General features: G+C 40.7%; 1 protein-coding gene across 8 annotated transcripts in view; it reads right to left on the bottom strand.

The window, feature by feature from the left end:
* The window catches only part of TIAM1 (TIAM Rac1 associated GEF 1), a 461,928-nt gene that overhangs the window by 18,447 nt on the left and 423,318 nt on the right, over positions 1–20,163 (bottom strand). For all 8 annotated transcript variants that reach the window (XM_060403824.1, XM_042229680.1, XM_042229684.1 and 5 more), the window contains 4 exons: positions 17,318–17,426; positions 12,558–12,737; positions 12,343–12,461; positions 7,262–7,370 (listed from right to left, as the gene is read on the bottom strand). In XM_060403824.1, coding sequence (XP_060259807.1) covers positions 7,262–7,370; positions 12,343–12,461; positions 12,558–12,737; positions 17,318–17,426 — 517 coding nt within the window. The remainder of the gene's footprint in view (positions 1–7,261; positions 7,371–12,342; positions 12,462–12,557; positions 12,738–17,317; positions 17,427–20,163) is intronic.

Genomic DNA, 20,163 nt, shown 5'->3' with positions numbered 1-20,163 from the left:
ACGCACTAGTTCTGATAGCTGTGGACATTGGAGGGAAGAACACACAGGAGTAGGACCAGATTAGCATCTGAGCTGCCCCCACAGCAGATCCAGAGATCAGCACAGTGCTAGAGGGCTTCCTGGGGAGGTGAGGTGGACTGGGACCCCCAGCGAGGGAAAGGACTCTGACAGCAGTGACAAGAAAAACATTTATTATTCTTCTGTTTTGACTTGTTCTATTGATTCTTCAGGATTTTTTTTTCTCTTTTTCCCCCTTCTGTTGTAGCTGTCAATTTTACTGGCACTATGAAATCTAACTAAGCTTTTGAGCCTTTTTTTTTTTTTTGCCACACTTTTTGTTGTTTTTATAAACTCTGCCTCTACTTTGGGGTTTTGCAGTTCTGTGGAGTTTTCCTTTTTCTCTCTTTTTTTTAATTCTTAATTTTTTAAACCTATTATTATTTTTTCTACATTTATTCCTTTGTCTGCTTTTCCTATTGTATTCCTTTTCCTATTGCTTTTCACCTTGCAGTTAATCTTTAATATATATTCAGTTCAGTTCAGTCACTCAGTCGTGTCTGATTCTTTGTGACCCCATGAACCACAGCAGGCCAGGCCTCCCTATCCATCACCAACTCCCGGGGTTCATCGAAACCCATGTCCATAGAGTTGGTGATGCCATCCAACCATCTTATCCTCTGTCATCCCCTTCTCCTCCTGCCCTCAATCTTTCCCAGCATTGGGGTCTTTTCAAACACGTCAGCTCTTAGCATCAGGTGGCCAAAGGGTTGGAGTTTCAGCTTCAACATCAGTCCTTCCAGTGAACACCCAGGACTGATCTCCTTTAGGATGGACTGGTTGGATCTCCTTGCAGTCCAAGGGACTCTCAAGAGTCTCCTCCAACACCACCTTTCAAAAGCATCAATTCTTCGGCACTCAGTTTTCTTTACAGTCCAACTCTCCTATCCACACATGACCACTAGAAAAACCATAGCCTTGAAGGTCCTAGACGGACCTTCTTTGGCAAAGTAATGTTTCTGCTTTTTCATAGGCTACCTAGGTTGGTCATAACTTTCCTTCCAAGGAGTAAGCGTCTTTTAATTTCATGGCTTCAGTCATCATCTGTAGTGATTCTGGAGCTCAGAAAAATAAAGTCAGCCACTGTTTGTACTGTTTCCCCATCTATTTGCCATGAAGTGATGGGACCAGATGCCATGATCTATGCTGTCTAGGTTGCTGTCTAGGTTGGTCATAACTGTCCATAAATCTTCTTTATCTGCCTCTATTTAACTTTGCATAGCTATTCCTTTTTTCCTTCTTTCCTTTCCTCTCAACATATTTGTTAGCTTTATTTTCATAGCTTTATTCCTCAATTGGCACCGTGCTTCAGTTTTTGTTATTAATTTTTTCCAGTTTGTGCTTTGGTTAGTTTTGTTCTTAACTGGTACATATAATTTTGGGTTTCCTGTGTTCACCAGGTCAATCTATTGCACTTTACATTTGTTGGACTGTTTTGACTTTGCTAATGGGTGTATATGTATATGTAAGTTATTATTTGCCTGATTTTGTAGCTACCATTTGTTTGGGGTTCATGTTTGGTTTCTCATTTTGGGGTATCTGTTTTATCTCACTTAAGGCCATAAAAACCCACTTGTGGAATCTTCATTCCTGATCAGAAATCAAGCCCTGAGCCTTTGGAGTGGGAGCACTGACTCCAAGACCCTAGATTACGAGAAAACTAACTGTAGGGAGTATCAAATAGTGAGACCTCACACAAAGGAAACCACTTGAATACAAGATCCAGCATCACCCAACCACCAGTAGCACCCTGTGCAGGACACCTCATCTAAACAACAAACAAAACAAAAATACACGTCCAATCATCAGCAGACAGGATCACCACCTCACTCAGCCTTGCACATCAGAGGGAAAACAAGCAAACAAAAAAACTCAGCACAAATCTCACCCTACAGGAAGCTTACACAAACCACTGGACCAACCTTAGGAGGGCATAAATCAAAAGGAATAAAGAATTCAACCTTGAAGCCTGGGAAAAGGAGACCTCAAACACAATAAGTTAAAAAAAAAAAAAAAAAGAAAGAAAAGAAAAGGCAGAGAAATACTACACAAATGAAGGAACAAACTAGAAACACAGAAATCCAAATAAATGAACAAGAAATAGGCAAACTACCTGAAAAAGAATTCAAATAATGATAGTAAAGATGATCAAAATTCATGAAAACAAAATGGAGAAAACGTAACAATCAATTAACAAAGAATTAAAGAATAAACATACAGAGACAAACAACACAATTACTGAAATTAAAAATACTCTAAAAGGAATCTATAGTAGAATATCTGAAGCAGAAGAACAAATCAGTGGGCTGGAAGATAAAATGGTGGAAATAACTTATAAAGTAAAAAGAATGGAAAGAACTGAGGATAGTCTCAGAGACCTCTGGGACAATATCAAACACACCAATATTCGAATGCAGAAGAATGCACCTTCTTCTCAAGTGCACACGGAACATTCTCCACGATAGACAGCATCTTGGGTCACAAATCAAAGTTCAGTAAATTTAAGAAAATTGAATTCGTATCAAGCATTTTTCCTGATCACAATGCTATGAAACTAGATATCAGTTACAAGGGGAAAAAATGTAAGAAACACAAACACATGGAGATTAAACAGCATGTTTCTAGATAACCAACAGATTACTGAAGAAATCAAAAGGGAAATCAAAAAATTTCTAGAAACAAATAACAATGAAAGCATGACAACTCAAAACCTATGAGATGCAGCAAAAGCAGTCCTAAGAGGGAAGTTAATAGCAATACAATCCTACCTCAAGAAACAAGAAAAACATCAAATAGACAATCTAACTTTACACCTAAAACAACTGGAAAAAGAATGTAAAAACCCAAAAATTAGTAAAAAGAAAGAAATCATAATGATCTGAGCAGAAAGAAATGAAAAAGAAATGAAAGAAACAATAGTAAAGATTAATAAAACTAAAAGCTGGTTATTTGAGAAGATAAACAAAACTGACAAACCTTTAGCCAGACTCATCAAGAAAAAGAGAGAGAAGAATCAAATAAACAAGATTAGAGATGAAAAAGGAGAGGTTACAACAGACAATGCAGAAATACAAAAGATTATAAGAGACTGCTATGAACAACTGTATGGCAATAAAATGGATATTCTAAAGAAATGGACAGATTCTTAGAAAAGTTCAATCTTCTAAGACTGAACCAGAAAGAAATAGAAATTATGAACAACCCAACTACAAGCACTGAAACGGAAGCTGTGATCAAAAATCTTCCAAAACACAAAAGTCCAGGACCAGATGGCGTCACAGGAGAATTCTATTAAAGATTTATAGAAGAGCTAATGCCTATTCTTCTAAAATTCTTTCAAAAAAATTGCAGAGGAAGGAACACTTCCAAACTCACTTTATGAGGCTACCATCACCCTGATACCAAAACCAGACAAAGACAACACAAAAAAAGAAAACTACAGGCTAACATCACTGATGAACATAGTGCAAAAATCCTCAATAAAATGTTAGCAAACAGAATTCAGCAACACATCAAAAAGCTCATACACCATGATCAAGCTGGGTTTATTCCAAGGATGCAAGGATTCTTCAATAAATGCAAATCAGTCAGTGTGATACACCATGTTAACAAATTGAAAGATAAAAACTATATGATAATTTCAATAGATGCAGAAAAAGCCTTTGACAAAATTCAGCACCCATTTATGATTAAAACTCTTCAAAAAATGGGCGTAGAAGGAACCTACCTCAACATAGTAAAGGCCATCTATGATAAACCTATAGCAAACATTTTTCTCAATGGTGAAAATCTGAAAGCATTTGCCCTAAGATCAGGAACAAGACAAGGGTGTCCACTTTCACCACTATTATTCAACATATTTCTGGAAGTCTGAAATCCTAGCTACAGCAATCAGAGAAGAAAAAGAAATAAAAGGAATGCAGTTTGGAAAAGAAGAAGTAAAGCACTCACTGTTTACAGATGACACGATACTGTACAGAGAAAGCCCTAAAGATAGTATCAGAAAATTACTAGAGCTAATTAGTGAATTCAGCAAAGTTGCAGGATACAAAAATCAATACACAGAAATCACTTGCATTTCTATATACTAACAATGAAAAATCAGAAAGAGAAACTAAGGAATCAATCCCATTCACCACTGCAACAAAAAGAATTAAATATCTAGGAATAAACTTACCTAAGGAGGCAAAAGAACTGTACACAGAAAATTATTAGCCTCTGATGAAAGAAATCAAAGATGACATAAACAGATGTAGAGATATTCCAAGTTCCTGGGTAGAAGAATCAATATTGTGAAAATGACTATACTACCAAATGCAATCTACAGATTCAATGCAATCCCTATCAAATTACCAATGACATTTTTCACAGAATGAGAACAAAAAATTTCACAATTCATATGGAAGGAACCACAAAAGACCCTGAATAGCCAAAGCAGTTCTGAGAAAGAAGAACGGGGCTGGAGGAATCAACCTTCCTGACTTCAGATTATACTACAAAGCTACAGTTATCAAGACAGTATGGCACTGGCACAAAAACAAATATAGACCAATGGAACAAGATAGAAAGCCCAGAAATAAACCCATGCACTCATGGATACCTTATTTTTGACAAAGGAAGCAAGAATATACAATGGGGCAAAGACAACCTCTTCAGTAAATGGTGCTGGGAAAACTGGACAGCTACATGTCAAAGAATGAAATCAGAACACTTCCTAACACCACACACAAAGATAAACTCAAAATGGATTAAAGACCTAAATGGAAGACCAGAAACTATTAAGACTCCTAGAGGAAAACATAGGCAGAACATTTGATGACATAAATCAAAGCAAGATCCTCTATGGTTCACCTTCTAGAGTAATGGAAATAAAAACAAAAGTAAACAAGTGAGACCTGATTAAACTTAAAAACTTTTGCACAGCAAAGGAAACTACAAGCAAAGTGAAATGACAACCCTCAGAACGGGAGAAAACAATAACAAATGAAACAGCTGACAAAGGATTAGTTTTCAAAATATACAAGCAGCTCATACAACTTAATGCTAGAAAAACAAACAACTCAATCAAATAGTGGGGAAAAAGACCTAAACAGACATTTCTCCAAAGAAGACATACAGATGGCTAACAAACACATGAAAAGATGCTCAACATCATTCATTATTAGAGAAATGCAAATCAAAACTACAATGAGATATCACCTCACACCAGTCAGAATAGCCATCATCAAAAAGTCTACAAACAATAAATGCTGGAGAGGGTGTGGAGAAAAGGGAACGCTTTTCCACTGTTGGTGGGAATGTATACTGATACAGCCATTATGGAAGACGGTATGGAAATTCCTTAAAAAACTAGGAATAAAACCACCACATGACCCAGCAATCCCACTCCTAGGTATATATCCTGAGGAAACCAAAATTGAAAAAGACACATGTATCCCATTGTTCATTGCAGCACTATTTACAACAGCTAGAACATGGAAGCAATCTAGATGCCCATCGACAGATGAATGGATAAAGAAGTTGTGGTACATATACACAATGGAATATTACTCTGCCATAAAAAGCAACACCTTTGAGTCAGTTCTGATGAGGTGGATGAACCTAGAGCCTATTATGCAGAGTTAAGTGAGTCAGAAAGACAAAGATAAATATCATATTCTAATGCATATATACAGAATCCAGAAAAATGGTACTGAAGAACTTATTTACAGGGCAGCAGTGGAGAAACAGACATAGAGAATAGACTTATAGACACGGGAAGAAGGGAGAAGAGGGTGAGATATATGGAAAGCGTAACATGGAAACTTACATCACCATATGTAAAATAGATAGCCAATGGGAATTTGCTGTATGGCTCAGGAAACTCAAACAGGGGCTCTGTATCAACCTAGACGGGTTGGATGAGGAGGGAGATGGAAGGGAGGGTCAAAAGGGAGGGGACACATGTATAACTATGGCTGATTCATGTTGAGGTTTGACAGAAAACAACAAAATCCTATAAAACAATTATCTTTTAATTTAAAAAAATAAAATTTAAAAAACAAAATTAAAAAAAAAAAGTAAACAGCAAAACTTTCCCTCTTCCATCCAAAGAAAGATAAGAGAAGGAAGGTGAATGGAAATATTAATATTAGATTTCATTTATACTATTGCTCGCCTATGAATCTTCTAGGGGGAGGCTAAGAAATGACACAGCCTAAAACAAAAGCAAGAATACTGGTCGCTGATCACGGCTGATCATTTTATACTCAAGAACAACACTCATGCTGTGCAAGCATTTACACACAATGAGCCATATTTCCTGAATTATGTACAGTGGGCTAACTCGCAGTTTTTCTCTTTCAAAAAAGCATTTTCCAGTAAAACAACATGAGAGTTCTAATTGTGGCAACTACATCCATCAGAACTAGTTTATTGACAAAATAATCCTTGACTCAGGGAACTCAAATCGAGACTCTGTGACAACCTAGAGAGGTGGAATGTGGGAGGGAGGGGACATATGTATACCTATGGCTGATTCATATTGATGGATGCAATGGACATGAACTTGGGCAAACTTTGGGAGATGGTGATGGACAGGGAGGCCTGGCGTGCTGCAGTCCACAGGGGCGCAAAGAGTCTGACACGACCAGGCAACAGTCATGAACAACAACGTGGCAGAAACCAACACAATATCATAAAGCAATCATCCTTCAATTCAAAATAAATAAAAGAAAATAATCCTTCATAATACCAGTGTGACTGACAAGCACCTTACAACTGATCAAGGCACCCAGTGGTGCCAACACAGATGAGCTGAGAACCATGCCCTGAACCCAGGCATCACAAACAGCAACACAGAGTCAGGGAGAGAACAAAAGATCTCAGACTGGGGGGCTCAGATACAGAGACAGTTTTGATGTGTGGATTTTTCTTTCATCATTTTCAAATGATATTCGGAGAAGCAGCTTAAAAAACATCTTTTCCTGCCTATGTGTCTACACCCGGGTGAGACATAACACAACAGGGGGGGCCATGTTGGTTGTACTTAGCTGGAAGGTGTAATTTAGTATTGGTGACATGCTAGTGGCCACATCAAGAAGACAATGCAGATAACTTACGTGATTATACTTTAATAAACTGTGTCTTGGAAAAGAAATGTTAACTTATTTCAAAAAATAAGCCAGCCTCCCTCTGCCCCTCCAAGCCCTTTGGTGACACATACCAAACGCTGCCAATTCGGGCTCCTTTTTCCACTTGCCCAGCGAGGCAGGTGGGTTTGGCCAGATGACGGTGGTATGCAACAGCAGGTCTCCCATGCTCAGATCTGCAACCTGAAATCCAGGGCAAAGCTTACTGGGGTAATGTCATAAACACTCAAGATATTCATGACATTTTAAAATTCGACAGCCTGGTGTCAATATGACTTCAAGAAAAATGCCTCTAAATAATGTCTTCCATCTGGTCATCTTTTCTCCCTTTATTCTGTGTTTGCGTATCAGAATTCCAAGAGTATGGTGGCCAAAAGATACAAATAGGGCTTCTGAAATTCACTTGCAGTAAAGCTTTCAAAGGGCTTTCCTAGTGGCTCAACAGTAAAGAATCCGCCCACACAATGCAGGAGGCTCGGTTCAATCCCTGGGTTGGGAAGATCCCCTGGAGAACAAAACGGCAACCCACTCCAGTATTCTTGCCTGGGAAATCCCATGGACAGAGGAGCCTGGCAGATACAGTCCATGGGGTCGCAAGAGTTGAATACAACTTAGCAGCTCAACAACAAAAGACCTGTCAAAACTGATGAATAAAATCACAGAGGTTTGGTGTTCAAATAGATAGTTACCCAAGGGGAAACAATGGTCATCCATGACAAAGATCCAGGAAACTACAGACACTGCCACCTGTGAATTTAAGTCCCTTTGGAGCAAGGGTCTTCTGGGAAGCAGTGCAATCTTTACTTCATTTCTTCTTCTTCTGACTCATTTTAACAAAGATTTCATTTCACTTTAGAGGAGGAAAAAGAAGCCAACTGAGGTGCTGGGAGATTGTTCTTTAAGCTTCTACAATGTGAGCTCTGGGGTCCTTAGAAACCGCAAGGTCTATTCTTGCAGCCTCAAAGGTCAAATGCTAAGCCATCTCAGATGGACAAGGTCCTCTTCTCCTTAGGGAAGCGTGATAATCCTCAGATTCCACCAGTGTCCGTGCCCGACAATTGTCCTGTGTGTCTTTTTCACTGGAGCTGTTGACCACTTCCACGCCTATCAAAATCCCATCCTCCCCACTGAGCAACCTAATCACAGGTACGAGGATCATCTGGTCCCTCCATGCGGCTCCCTGTGCTAACATGCCAGAGGACGAGGCTTTGCAACAACCAGAGTCCAAGGTCCATCCACTGGGCAACCCTATCAATTGTGGGGAGGGTCTTCTCCCAGTATGCCTCCCTGGAGCCCTCGCCCACCAGCCTCTCACTTTTACTCTGTGTCCATAGCAAGCAAGCCTGAGACCTCCCTCAAAGCAGCAATGTGAATATTTGAAAACTTGATGTTGAATTTCTCAAGGACAGATGGCTCTGGTTTATTTTGCTGCTTCCGATCTGACCGAGTTTCTAGATACGCCAGCCACCAAGCAGCCCTCCACCGAGCATGGCGCCATTTAATCACCACTCTGGGCCGCAATGCTGGAAATGGAGCGCCGGCAGTGTACAACAGAGTGGTACTATTGCCATTATAATGATCAAGATCATTACAGTAATAATAATTACTCTAATTACTAGTGAGCTATATGATTAGTCATATGGTCAGTGGTTAAAAACATAAGCAATTATATTACTTTCTTCATATTAAGTAACTAGTCAACCACACCCCCAGGGCAGTATCCACTAAGGGAACAATACTGCTTTCTCTAAGTGTTGCTACAGACTTATCACTGATCTTGGCGCAGGACACACTATTTCCCCAGGACCATTCTCCCTAGGGTTTTACTTTTGTGGATTCAAGATCACTCCATCCTTTCCAGCCTGAAGACCATTCTTTTCAGTGGAGAAAAAAAAGACATCAAGTGGATTTGAGTCATTTTCTCTGGGTCATCAAATGTCTTTGCTTATGAAACTTCTAGCCCCCGGTAGTGGTCTTTTTCTTTCTTATTCTTCCTATAGTGCTAAGACATAATCTTCTGTTGCTCTCTTTGCATCTTCTCCAAGCTTTCATTTTTGTGATTTTCAGACATCCTACTGTTGATATAGGACTTTCCCACCATGAAATACTGGTATGTGGTCAAAGGTCCCTCCTTCATCTTTTGCATATTTTTACCCTAACAAAATGTCTGCTCACAAGAGACTGTTCTGCATAGCGCTACATCTCTTTGTTCCCTGCTGGAAAGATTTCTTACTTAGTTGACAGAATTTCATTTTGGAGGTTGGGCAGTTCCACCAAAGCCATATGCCCTTTTATAGTCTGACTTGTGAATCATATGCAGCTTTTTGTCTAAAGTCTTTGCAATCTGCTATCCATATTACCTTCTAGTCTTTGGCATAATAGTCCTTTACTCTCAAGATCATTAAAATTCAGAAATCAATTTGGAATATAATGAAATGCACTGCAATTGTTCATTTCCATGACTCAATAAAATTCACTTCTGTCAAAATGAAATAAACTAAAGTACAGGATAGAAGCCTTATAATTCCGAAGTATTATTCATAGTCGTCAAATGAAGCCAAGAGAAGTACCTGACAATAGGAATTAAGCAAGTCATTGTTCAACCACACAGTAAAATATTACACAATCACTTCAATGATCCTTTTGAATCATTTAAAATAATGTGAAAATTAAATAATTCTTTGTTCAACATAGAAAAACTCAAGGTACAAAATAATTTCCAAAATATTCAAGAACATATATGAAATTATATTCAATATTCAAGTACATAATAAATATATATTTTTAAAAAATAAACACCCAAACATCAAGAGGTAAGTTTTGTGTTCTGAGATTGTAGGTAGTTTTAATTCTTGCCTTTTTCTGTAGCCTGCTCTTTTCTTTAATAAACATAGTGCATTTTTCTTACTATAAAATTTTACAAGAAAATGAAAACAAAATCCAGAGAGACACGTCTGTCTTTTCCACATTCTGATAGATTAAATTGTCTGCCTGGTAGACAGAGAATATTCACATACTCTTTCTGCAATACCATGGTGAATAAAAATCGTGTTTCAGTGGAAAACTGAGCAGCCTTTACAGCACACCCTCTTGGGCTATCAGAGTCCAACTCCGTATCTACGTGTCTTTGAACTCCTTTGCAAGGTGCAGGAAACAGATAAATGTGTACATTCTCTCCAGCCTGGTAGTGACTTTAATTGATTCCTCCCGCTGTGGAAAAACCAATTTGTCTGCATTTACAAATCATCTCGCCACTTCTTCACTTTGTACATACACCTTCTATTTTGACTGTCGGGTTCCCTCACATCATCTGAGTAAAATACACATCTTCATATTTGTTCGCTTTACATCTCTATGAGATGTCATGATTTTACCTTTTTCTGAAAATTATCTTTTTACAGTCCAAAACTTCTTTTGTTTCACCAAGGACATAAATGGGAACCCATTAGAGAAAAACCCTTTACACCTCCAAAAGAGAAGGCTGTTTTCTTTTCCAGACTAAACAACCAGGTCTTATCCCCGCCAGCCCTCTGCCTTTCCTTCCATCCAATCACGGCAAGAGAGTTTCTCTTCATAGTTTCCTGCTGGCTTGTCGCCTTTTTTGAGAGAGAAGGGAAAATGAGGACAACACTCCAATCAAACTAGGGGGCACAGCGGCACTGGTGAGTATCATTCCGCAGCACTTCGTCTGATCCATCTCAGTACTATCCACACTGTGCTCACATCAGCTCTCCTCAGTGGCTCGGACACAACTTAGAGCTCATTTTACATTTTTCTCAAGTGTATCTGCTCCTGTGACTCTTTATTCTAAGCACAGTTTCAGGCAGACTTTAAAAAAAAAAAAGATTCAGAGTCATTTGAAACTTTCACTCATTCAATAAATATTCACTGAGCGCCTACTACATGTCAATTAGTCTGGTCTCTGGAGATACGGCCATGACCTTTAACAGTGTTTAGAGAAAGAGTCCAAGTCATGGTCACGGAAATTCACTCTCACATTTACAAGTTCGACCAACGTGGGAATGTACGTTGGTGTAGCCACTACAGAAAACAGTTTGGAGGTTCCTTAAAAACCTAAAAATAGAATTGCCATATGGTCCAGCAAGTCCACTCCAGGCACATACCTGGAGAAAACTCTAATTTGAAGAGATATGCACCCCAATGTTCATAGCAGCACTGTTTACAAAAACCAAGACACGGAAGCAACCTAAGTGTCTACTGACAGATGAATGGGTAAGAAGACATGTATACATATATATGCACATGCTGCTACTGCTGCTGAGTCGCTTCAGTCGTGTGTGATTCTGTGCGACCCCACAGACGGCCTCCTACCAGGCTCCCCCGTCCCTGGGATTCTCTAGGCAAGAACACTGGAGTGGGCTGCCATTTCCTTCTCCAGTGCATGAAAGTGAAAAGTGAAAGTGAAGTCGCTCAGTCGTCTCCAACTCTTAGCGACCTCATGGATTGCAGCCCACCAGGTTCCTCTGTCCATGGAATTTTCCAGGCAAGAGTACTGGAGTGGGGTGCCATTGCCTTCTCTAATATATTCACATATATACACTCATATAATATATATACTGTTCCAGTGTATTATTACTTAGCCATAATAAAGAATGAAATAATGCAATTTGCAGCAAAAATGGATGGACCTGAGGTCATCATACTAATTGAAGTAAATCAGAGAAAGAAAAATATCATATGATATCACCTATATGTAGAATCTAAAGTATGATACAAATAAACTTATCTATGAAAGAAGAAGAGACTCAGAGACATAGAAAACAAACTTATAGTTATCAAAGCGGAAAGGGGAAGGATAAATTAGGAGTCTGAAACTAACAGATAGAAACTACTACATATGAAATAGATAAATGACAAGGTCTTACTGTACAGCACAGGGCAATATATTCAATATCTTGTAATAAACTATAATGGAAAAGAATCTGTAAAAGAATATATATATGCAAACTGCATCACTTTGCTGCACATCAGAAACTAACACAATACTGTAAATAAACTATGCTTCAATCAAAAAAAAATGCCACCAACAAAAACACTATCATTGTTACTATTTTACTTATAAATAACACCTTAAAAAGAAACAAACCAACCCAGCTATACGGACAAGCATGCTGGGCAGAAGAGGGGTCCTTACCTCTTTTTTCTCACCAGTCTGTTCAGCGATCAGCTGGTCAAACACAGCCCCAAATTCCTCATGGATTTTCTGCATTTCATTGATATGACTTGCAACCTTGTTCATAGTCTTAATGGCCACTGGAGGAAAACAGGTCATGAAATAAATGAAAAGACCATTTAAAGGTTCTGGGAGAGATGTGAACAAGGGGCAGTTCTCAGGGGCTCTTGGCTCACCATCCAGGTGGTAGTGTTCCTCACTCTCTGCGTCGGTCAGAGCAAAAAGCTCCTTCAGCAGAAGTGGATACTTAAGGATCCTCTGGATGGGCTTGATGAGGTAAGACTCCAGGGTGGACGAGTGCTGCTGCTTTGGGTTCTGGGCGTCTAGGAATGCCTTGAAAGCTGCATCTGTCTTGGCTGAAAGAGTTTAAATACAGACTGAGCAGAACATCCAAATGACTACCTTCTCACAACCTCACTCACTAATTCCAAGGTGCCTTTTCACAGGACTGAGAGTACAGTTGAGTGGTCAGAGAAGGCCTGCCCATCAGATTTCTCTGTTTATTTAGGAGGAGTGAGCAGAGCTCCAATGAGTTAGCAGCGGTCTCCAACCTTTTTCGGCACCAGGGACTGATTTTGAGGAAGACCATTTTTCCCGAGATTGGGGAGGAGGGGATGGTTTGGGGATGATTCGAGCACATTTATTGTGCACTTTGTCTCTATGATGGTTACATCAGTTCCACCTCAGATAACCCCGCGTTAGATCCCGGAGGCTGATGACCCCTGAGCTGAGGGATAACAGAGTCTGTAAGTCCTACGCACGGAGGTTTTCAAGGGTTGCTGTTGCAATGTCTTCTTAATCTGATATTTTGACATCAAAGGCCTTACAGACCCGGGAGAGCCTGTCCTAGAGCGAGTCAGTCCCTACAGACAGCCCAGGAATCACTGGAAGCATGCCTTTCACACATAAACCAACCAGTCCAGAGCCTCCGCCTCCATCTCTCTCCTGTGAGGCTTTTATAACTCTAGGCTGATACTGCCCCTGCCCTAAGCATCCCAGAGGCAGGTCCCAGAGAACTCAGGACAGCTCTCCCACCCCAGAGCCTGCTGAGATTACTCAACTTAGCCAATCCTAGGCCCACTTGCCCTGCTTCACCCATTCCTTCCTGCAGATGCCACAACAGAGCATCTTGCCTGTGTCTTCCCTTTACTCATTCTGCCTCCTGGTGGACCCTGGTGCTTCATCTCATGGCCCTGCATTGAGTGACCCTCTCCTCTCCTCTTGGCAACCGTGAATAACACACAATCTTTCTTTTAAATAAAAAAAAATTATTTATTTGGCTGTGCTGGGATCTTTGGTTGCAGCATACAAACTCTTAGCTGTGGCATGTGGGATCTAGACCCCTGACCAGGGATCGAACCTGGTTCCCTGCATTGGAAGTGCAGCGCCTTAGCCACTGGACCACTAGGGAAGTCCCAGAAACTTCTGATGGCAATTATCTCCTGATCTGTTGGCCTCGCCATCTCTGAATAATACAAAAGCCTGCATCTTCCAACACTGCTTACCCCAGTTCTTCTAATCTTTCAATCATTTCATTGCTGATAGAACCTCTTTTGAGAAGAGGAAGAGAAAAAAAAGCAGCAGCAGTACCTTGCAGCTGGGTAAGTGGAGCGGTGCTGGTCTCCTGCAGGGAACGCCTTTTAAGATCTGTCCTGTGTTAATGCAGTGCTACCAGCTATCAGGATTTATCTCAGAGGGAAACATACAACCAACCTAAAGTAACACAGGCAGCAATTTCCTCACGAGCTAGGCTTTTATCTGTGTCCCAGCTAGGCTGAAAATCAGCCCTGGGGAGTTGTGGGCCCCCAGACAATCAGAAAGGTATCTGCCAGTGGACAGTCAGGAAGACACGTCCTGTCTTTCCAAAGAAATGGTGGAAAGAGAGGCTGAACTGAGAGCAAAAATGGGAAGAAGAATGGACAATATATTAAAATGGCTAACTGTAGGCATATACTTTTTTAAGCTTCTGATAAAATATATTTCCATCTCCAAAAATTAGGAATGCGAGCTAAGAACAAAAGATAGGGCTTCCCTGGTGGTCCAATGGTTAAGAATCCACCCTGCAATGCAAGGGACATGGGTTTAGTCCCTGGTCAAGGAAGATCCCACATGCTAAGGGGCAACTAACCCCATGGCCACAACTTCTGAGCCCACGCACTGCAACTACTGAAGCCCTCTCACCCACAGCCTATGCTCTGCAACTCATGAAGCCGCTGCAATGAGAAGTCTGCTCACTACAACAAGAGAAAGTCCTCGCACAGCAAGGAAGACCCAGCACAGCCGAAGGAAAAGAAGAACAGAAGGGACTGTAAAAGGATATCGTGAAATCATAGAGCGAGTTCTCAGTCTCTTTATTCAATTAAGAAAAACAGCAGTCGTGGGGAAAGGCCTTGTAAAGACTACCATCTTCTCAGCCATTTTAAGGCCCATCAAGAGGAATCAGATTCCACGGACCCAGACACCAAATCCATGAAGAGAAAGGACACTGGGAATGCAGTGGTTGCAAAGCAGCCCAGGCGGGTACTTCGTGTTCTCAAAGAGGTCTCTTCATTCTATCTGCACATTGGGCCATCAGAAAAATATGGGTCATACCTAACGGTTTAAGGGATGATTTTTCAGGTGCAAAATATAATGATTTTGAATTTTTGAAAATCTACAGGGGCAGAATTTAATCAAGTGAGTAAAAATAACACAAACTGCTTTAAGGACTGTGATGAGTATATAATTTTACCAGAGAGTAAAGTGCTCTGAAATTGTTAACACTCTCATAACACAGCATTCAGTTAGAGTTTAAAAAGACATACATACACAGAACTATGTGACCAGTGCAGCTTATATAAAACCACACAGCAGGACAATTTCCTTGTCATATAGCTGGACAAGGAAATTCCCAGGTTCCCTTTAAGTTTTTATGCTGAAGCAGAACTCTTTTGCATGGACTGGAACTATCATTAAGTATGTCATTAAGTATGTCATTATCTGGGGCAGGATCTTTTGCTATCCAGAGACCTGTGTTGTATTCATCTTTATTATAATAAGTTTGGGATTAAATCAAGCTAGTTCTCTTTGGCAGCAAACACAAATGTAAGTAAATTACTTACATATTCAGCAGTTGTTTGCATGGCAGCCACCTGGTAAGGTGTAAAAGGAAGAGCAGGCTGATTTCCAGAGATCCTTTGAAACTGAACTTTCTATAGATTCTACTGTTTACCAAGGCTATATTTCTCTAGTCCCTTAACCTATCAAGTCACACGCAGAACTATGGAAGAGAAACAGCTTTTTAGTGACTCTCAGAACACCCACCATCTTCTTAGAACACTTAGGAACAGGAGCTTGCCAATATAGAACCTCTACTCTTCTCTGTGCAAAACAGGAGTACAGCTGGACTTTTGTAAATAATTGAAGCAATTTTAGTAGTGATGGTGGTAACTACTATCACTCACCTGGGAACAAAAATCGGTGAGGGAAAGATGAAATGACACAAAAAGGTAATGAAGTGTGGTAGGTTATTATGAAATTAATGAAAATACAAATAAAGTAGGGAATTTCTAAATCACCTATGTTTTCGCATAATTGGAAAATTGACTTATCAATTCTGGCCCTGAAGAGCTGAGTCAAAACTTTCATAATAAGAAAATTGACAACACCATTAATTCAAGATATTAATGCATTTAATTTCTCAGTGCAGTCAGTGCTCCATATCTAAGGATTCTATATCCACAGGTTCTGCATTGTGGATCCAACCAACGATGAAGAGGAAACAGTTGGGAGAAAAATTCCAGAAAGTTCCAAAAGGTAAAACTTCAATTTGCTGCATATCGACAACTATTTACTTGGCACTTATACTGTACTGGGCTTCCTGGTGGCTCAGATGGTAAAGAATCCGCCCACAATGTTGGAAACCTGGGTTTGATCCCTGGGTTGTGAAGATCCCCTGGAGGAGGGCATCGCAACCCACTTGAGTATTCTTGCCTGGAGAATCACCATGGACAGACGAGGCTGACAGGCAATAGTCCACGGGGTTGCAATGAGTCGGACACAACTGAGCGACTAAGCACAGCACACACATACTATATTAGGGCTTCCCAGGTAGCACTAGTGGTAAAGAACCCACCTGCCAATGTGGGTGGAGCAGGAAATGGCAACCCACTCCATTATTCCTGCCTGGAGAATCCCAGGGACAGAGGAGCCTGGGGGGCTGTTGTCTATGGGGTCGCACAGAGTCGCACACGACTGAAGCGACTTAGCAGCAGCAGCAGCCAGTGCAGGAGACATAAGTTCGATGCCTGCAGTGGGAAGATCCCCTGGAGGAGGACGTGGCGACCACTCCAGTATTCTTGCCTGGAGAATCCCATGGACAGAGGAGCTTGGCAGGCTATGGTCCATGGGGTCGCAAAGAGTCGGACACGACTGAAGTGACTTGGCATGCATGCACATACTGTCTTAGGTATTTCAAATAACCTAGCGATGTTTGGTGGTGCTAGTGATAAAGAGACTTGGGGGTTCGATCCCTGGGTTGGGAAGATCCCCTACAGCAGGAAATGGCTGCCTACTCCACTATTCTTGCCTGAAAACATCCCTGGACAAAGGAGCCTGGCGGGCTACAGTTCAGGGGTTTACAAAAGATTTGGACACGACTGAACAGCTAAGCACACACACATATGGGAAAATATGCATAGGTTATGTGCAAACAGTACGCATTTTACATAAGAGACTTGAGCGTCCCGGAAATTTGGTGTCCATGGGGGACCCTAAAACCAATACCCCACAGACACCAAGAGACAAGTGTACTCTCACTTGTAGCTTGCTGGAATATCTATCTGGCACAACAACGACTCTTAGATTTCCATCCAAAAGCCCCCGACCATGGTCAGCCACACAAATGTGAATTGACAATTAACATGCCCACCTGCTCCCCGGGCCTCCTAGGCCTTACCTTTCACCAGGACCTTGGGGACCTTCGTGTGGCTGGCGCAGAAGGCACTGTAGAGCTTGAAGCGGTCAGCGTAATACAGAAAGGATCCCCCCAGAGAGAACAGCACTTTCTGGACACAGTGAGAAACAGTGCAGTTAGTTTGCAGTCCTCCTCACCCAGGAACATCAGCAGGATGGGGCCAGGGGCTCACACCTGCCCGAGTCTCCCCACAAATCGGCACCATTCGCACCTGTCACCGCCTGTCTTTGCTCACTGACGGCCTATTGGGAAGTCTATGGGCTCACCTATTCGTGTAACAGACGCTGTATTTGGCTCTCACAGTAATCACAGCCAGTGTCACTGGTTTTGCTGGCTTGTGTCTTTCAATGACCTAGAGCTGGGATGTCTGACTGTTAACGGGAAAGTAGATATGGCATTTTGGAAAAGACAGAAATCTCCTGAATTCCCTCATTAGATTCTGTTGGAATGTAGAAGTGACAAACCAAATAAAGGCAAGAAATGCATAAATCCTCCCAAATAGAAAACACCTTTCCCTGATCACTAATTCCACCCTCTCCAACACCATACTCTTCTAGCAGGAGTAGATGAGAACAGAGAAACAGACTCACTTATGGGAATTAGGTAACATCTCCCAGCCCATAGCCTCTGCCTGAACCGGATCAAAACTAGGTGGAGGCCTTCCCTATTAGGGCTTCCCTGACAGCTCGATTTGTAAAGAATCTGCTTGCAATGCAGGAGACCCTGGTTTGACTTCTGAGTCAAGAAGATCCACTAAAGAAGGGACAGACTACCCACTCCAGCATTGTTGGGCTTCTTCCCTTGTGGCTCAGCTGGGAAAGAATCCACTGCAATGCAGGAGACCTGGGTTTGATCCCTGTGTCCAGAAGATCCCCTGGAGAAGGGAAAGAAAGGCTACCCACTCTGGCCTGGAGAATTCCATGGACTATACAGTCCATGGGGTCGCAAAGAGTCGGACACAAGCGAGCGACTTTCACTTTCTTCCCTATTAGGAATTTAATATAGCTCAGCTGGGATACTTTTTATCCTACACATTTTCTATAAATATATGAAACAGGCCTTAGAAAAATATCTTCTATAGGTTTCACACTGATCTAGTCTAGTTCAGAAAGAGGTATGGCTTATTTAGGTTTAGAATTTTAAAGTTGGATCCCAAGCCAAAATAAATAAATAAATAAGACTTTGGATTCAAGTGATAAATTGGGTTCCACAAAATGCAATTTATTTTAATTAACAACGTGGAAAATTCTGATAGTCTAATTAAAAGAAAACAAAGGTTTATTATGAACCACACATAATTGGTAATTAGAGGCCTAAATTCATTTCCTACATGTTCTACTTTTCCTCCTTTACTTTTTCAGCTACACGCCTCCCCAGATCTCATCCCCCTGACCCTGTACAGACAGTCATCTTTTGAACCATATCCAAAAATTAAATGAGACAAGTTGTGCAAGAAAAAGCTCTAAATGTAACCCCTCACTTTAGCCACATCAAGTCATTCATTTGTTTAACTTGATATAAATTCACTAGGCATTTACCATATAGGAAACACAGATAGAACATTAACGTGTTCATTTATTCTTCCAGCCTTAAAAAATAATCTCAGAGCACAAATATGGCGGGTGTGCACACAAAGACTGCATTTACCCTGTGTTTCTATTCAGCAGGACCACACAGAGCCTCTCACTGGCTGACAGACCCTGCAAATTCCCAAGAGGAAATTTTACCAAAACTTATTTGATCTCAGAACCAAATTTTTTTTTTTTTTTTTTTTTACTAATCCTGTTGTAGGGCTAGTGTTTTATGCAACACAATTTGCACCTTTTTAACAAGCTTTTTAATTTTTGGCAAATATATCATCAGGATTTAAATGAAACAGCAATCACAGAAACCAAGAGCAACAGGCTTAGGGATGAACACCGACTGAGAAACCAACTCAAAAGTGCCAGAGAGCAGCCCTGGGGCCGAGAACATTCAGTGAGCATCAACTGTCACGTCTCACAGTCAGAATGAAGACTGTCAGATTATGCAGGAAATCAGCGAAATGAAGGTCGGAGAAGAGGGTTCCACTTAAATGCTATTTACAACAGTGACTGCTCTGGAGTGAACTTGCTCAAAGGATCATGCGCTAATCCCTCCCTAGAATAACACCTCTGCTTGTGACACCATCATGTTTGTATCACAGTTCTGATAGCTAAACACACCTAAAGGGATCAACAGAATCTAAACACAAAGAACTAATGTCACAGAAAAAGCACGCTGAATGAAGACCATGAATGTTAGGTATTGTAGATTAAAACCAAGCATTTTCAGGTCTGTATGCATCTTTATCATGTTCCACAGTAAGCAACTTTTTTGATTAACTGACAAACTACTAGCCCTTATCATGGTGGTCTAACACTGTCCTATTAATTAATTTACCAACGAGCCAAGCTGTATTTCAAATGGACAGTATCACCAATCATCCTGAGGAGAGAAAAAATGAACTAACCCAAGTAATTCCACAAAAAAAAAAAAAAAAAACACAACTATATTTAGTAGATAAAGGGGTATTACGCCTGTAATTTACTCAAATCTTTCAGGAGAAAAAATTATACCTTTTGTACACACAGACACACACAACACAACACAACACACACACACACACACATTAGGTAGCCAGAGAGAGGATAAAGCAAATGTGGTCAAATGTTAACATTTGGAAAACGTGGGAGAAGGACAGCTTAGAATTCTTTGCGCTATTCTTGTCACCTTTCTGTAAGTCTGAAATTATATCCAAATAAAAATAGAGAACTATATATAAATATAGGCCCATAAGCTTATGTGTA

The sequence above is a fragment of the Ovis aries genome, chromosome 1 (assembly GCF_016772045.2).
Source record: "Ovis aries strain OAR_USU_Benz2616 breed Rambouillet chromosome 1, ARS-UI_Ramb_v3.0, whole genome shotgun sequence".
NCBI classification, from domain to species: Eukaryota; Metazoa; Chordata; class Mammalia; order Artiodactyla; family Bovidae; genus Ovis; species Ovis aries.
Note: the sequence above shows the minus strand (reverse complement) of the source record. Positions and strands in the feature narration are given on the sequence as shown.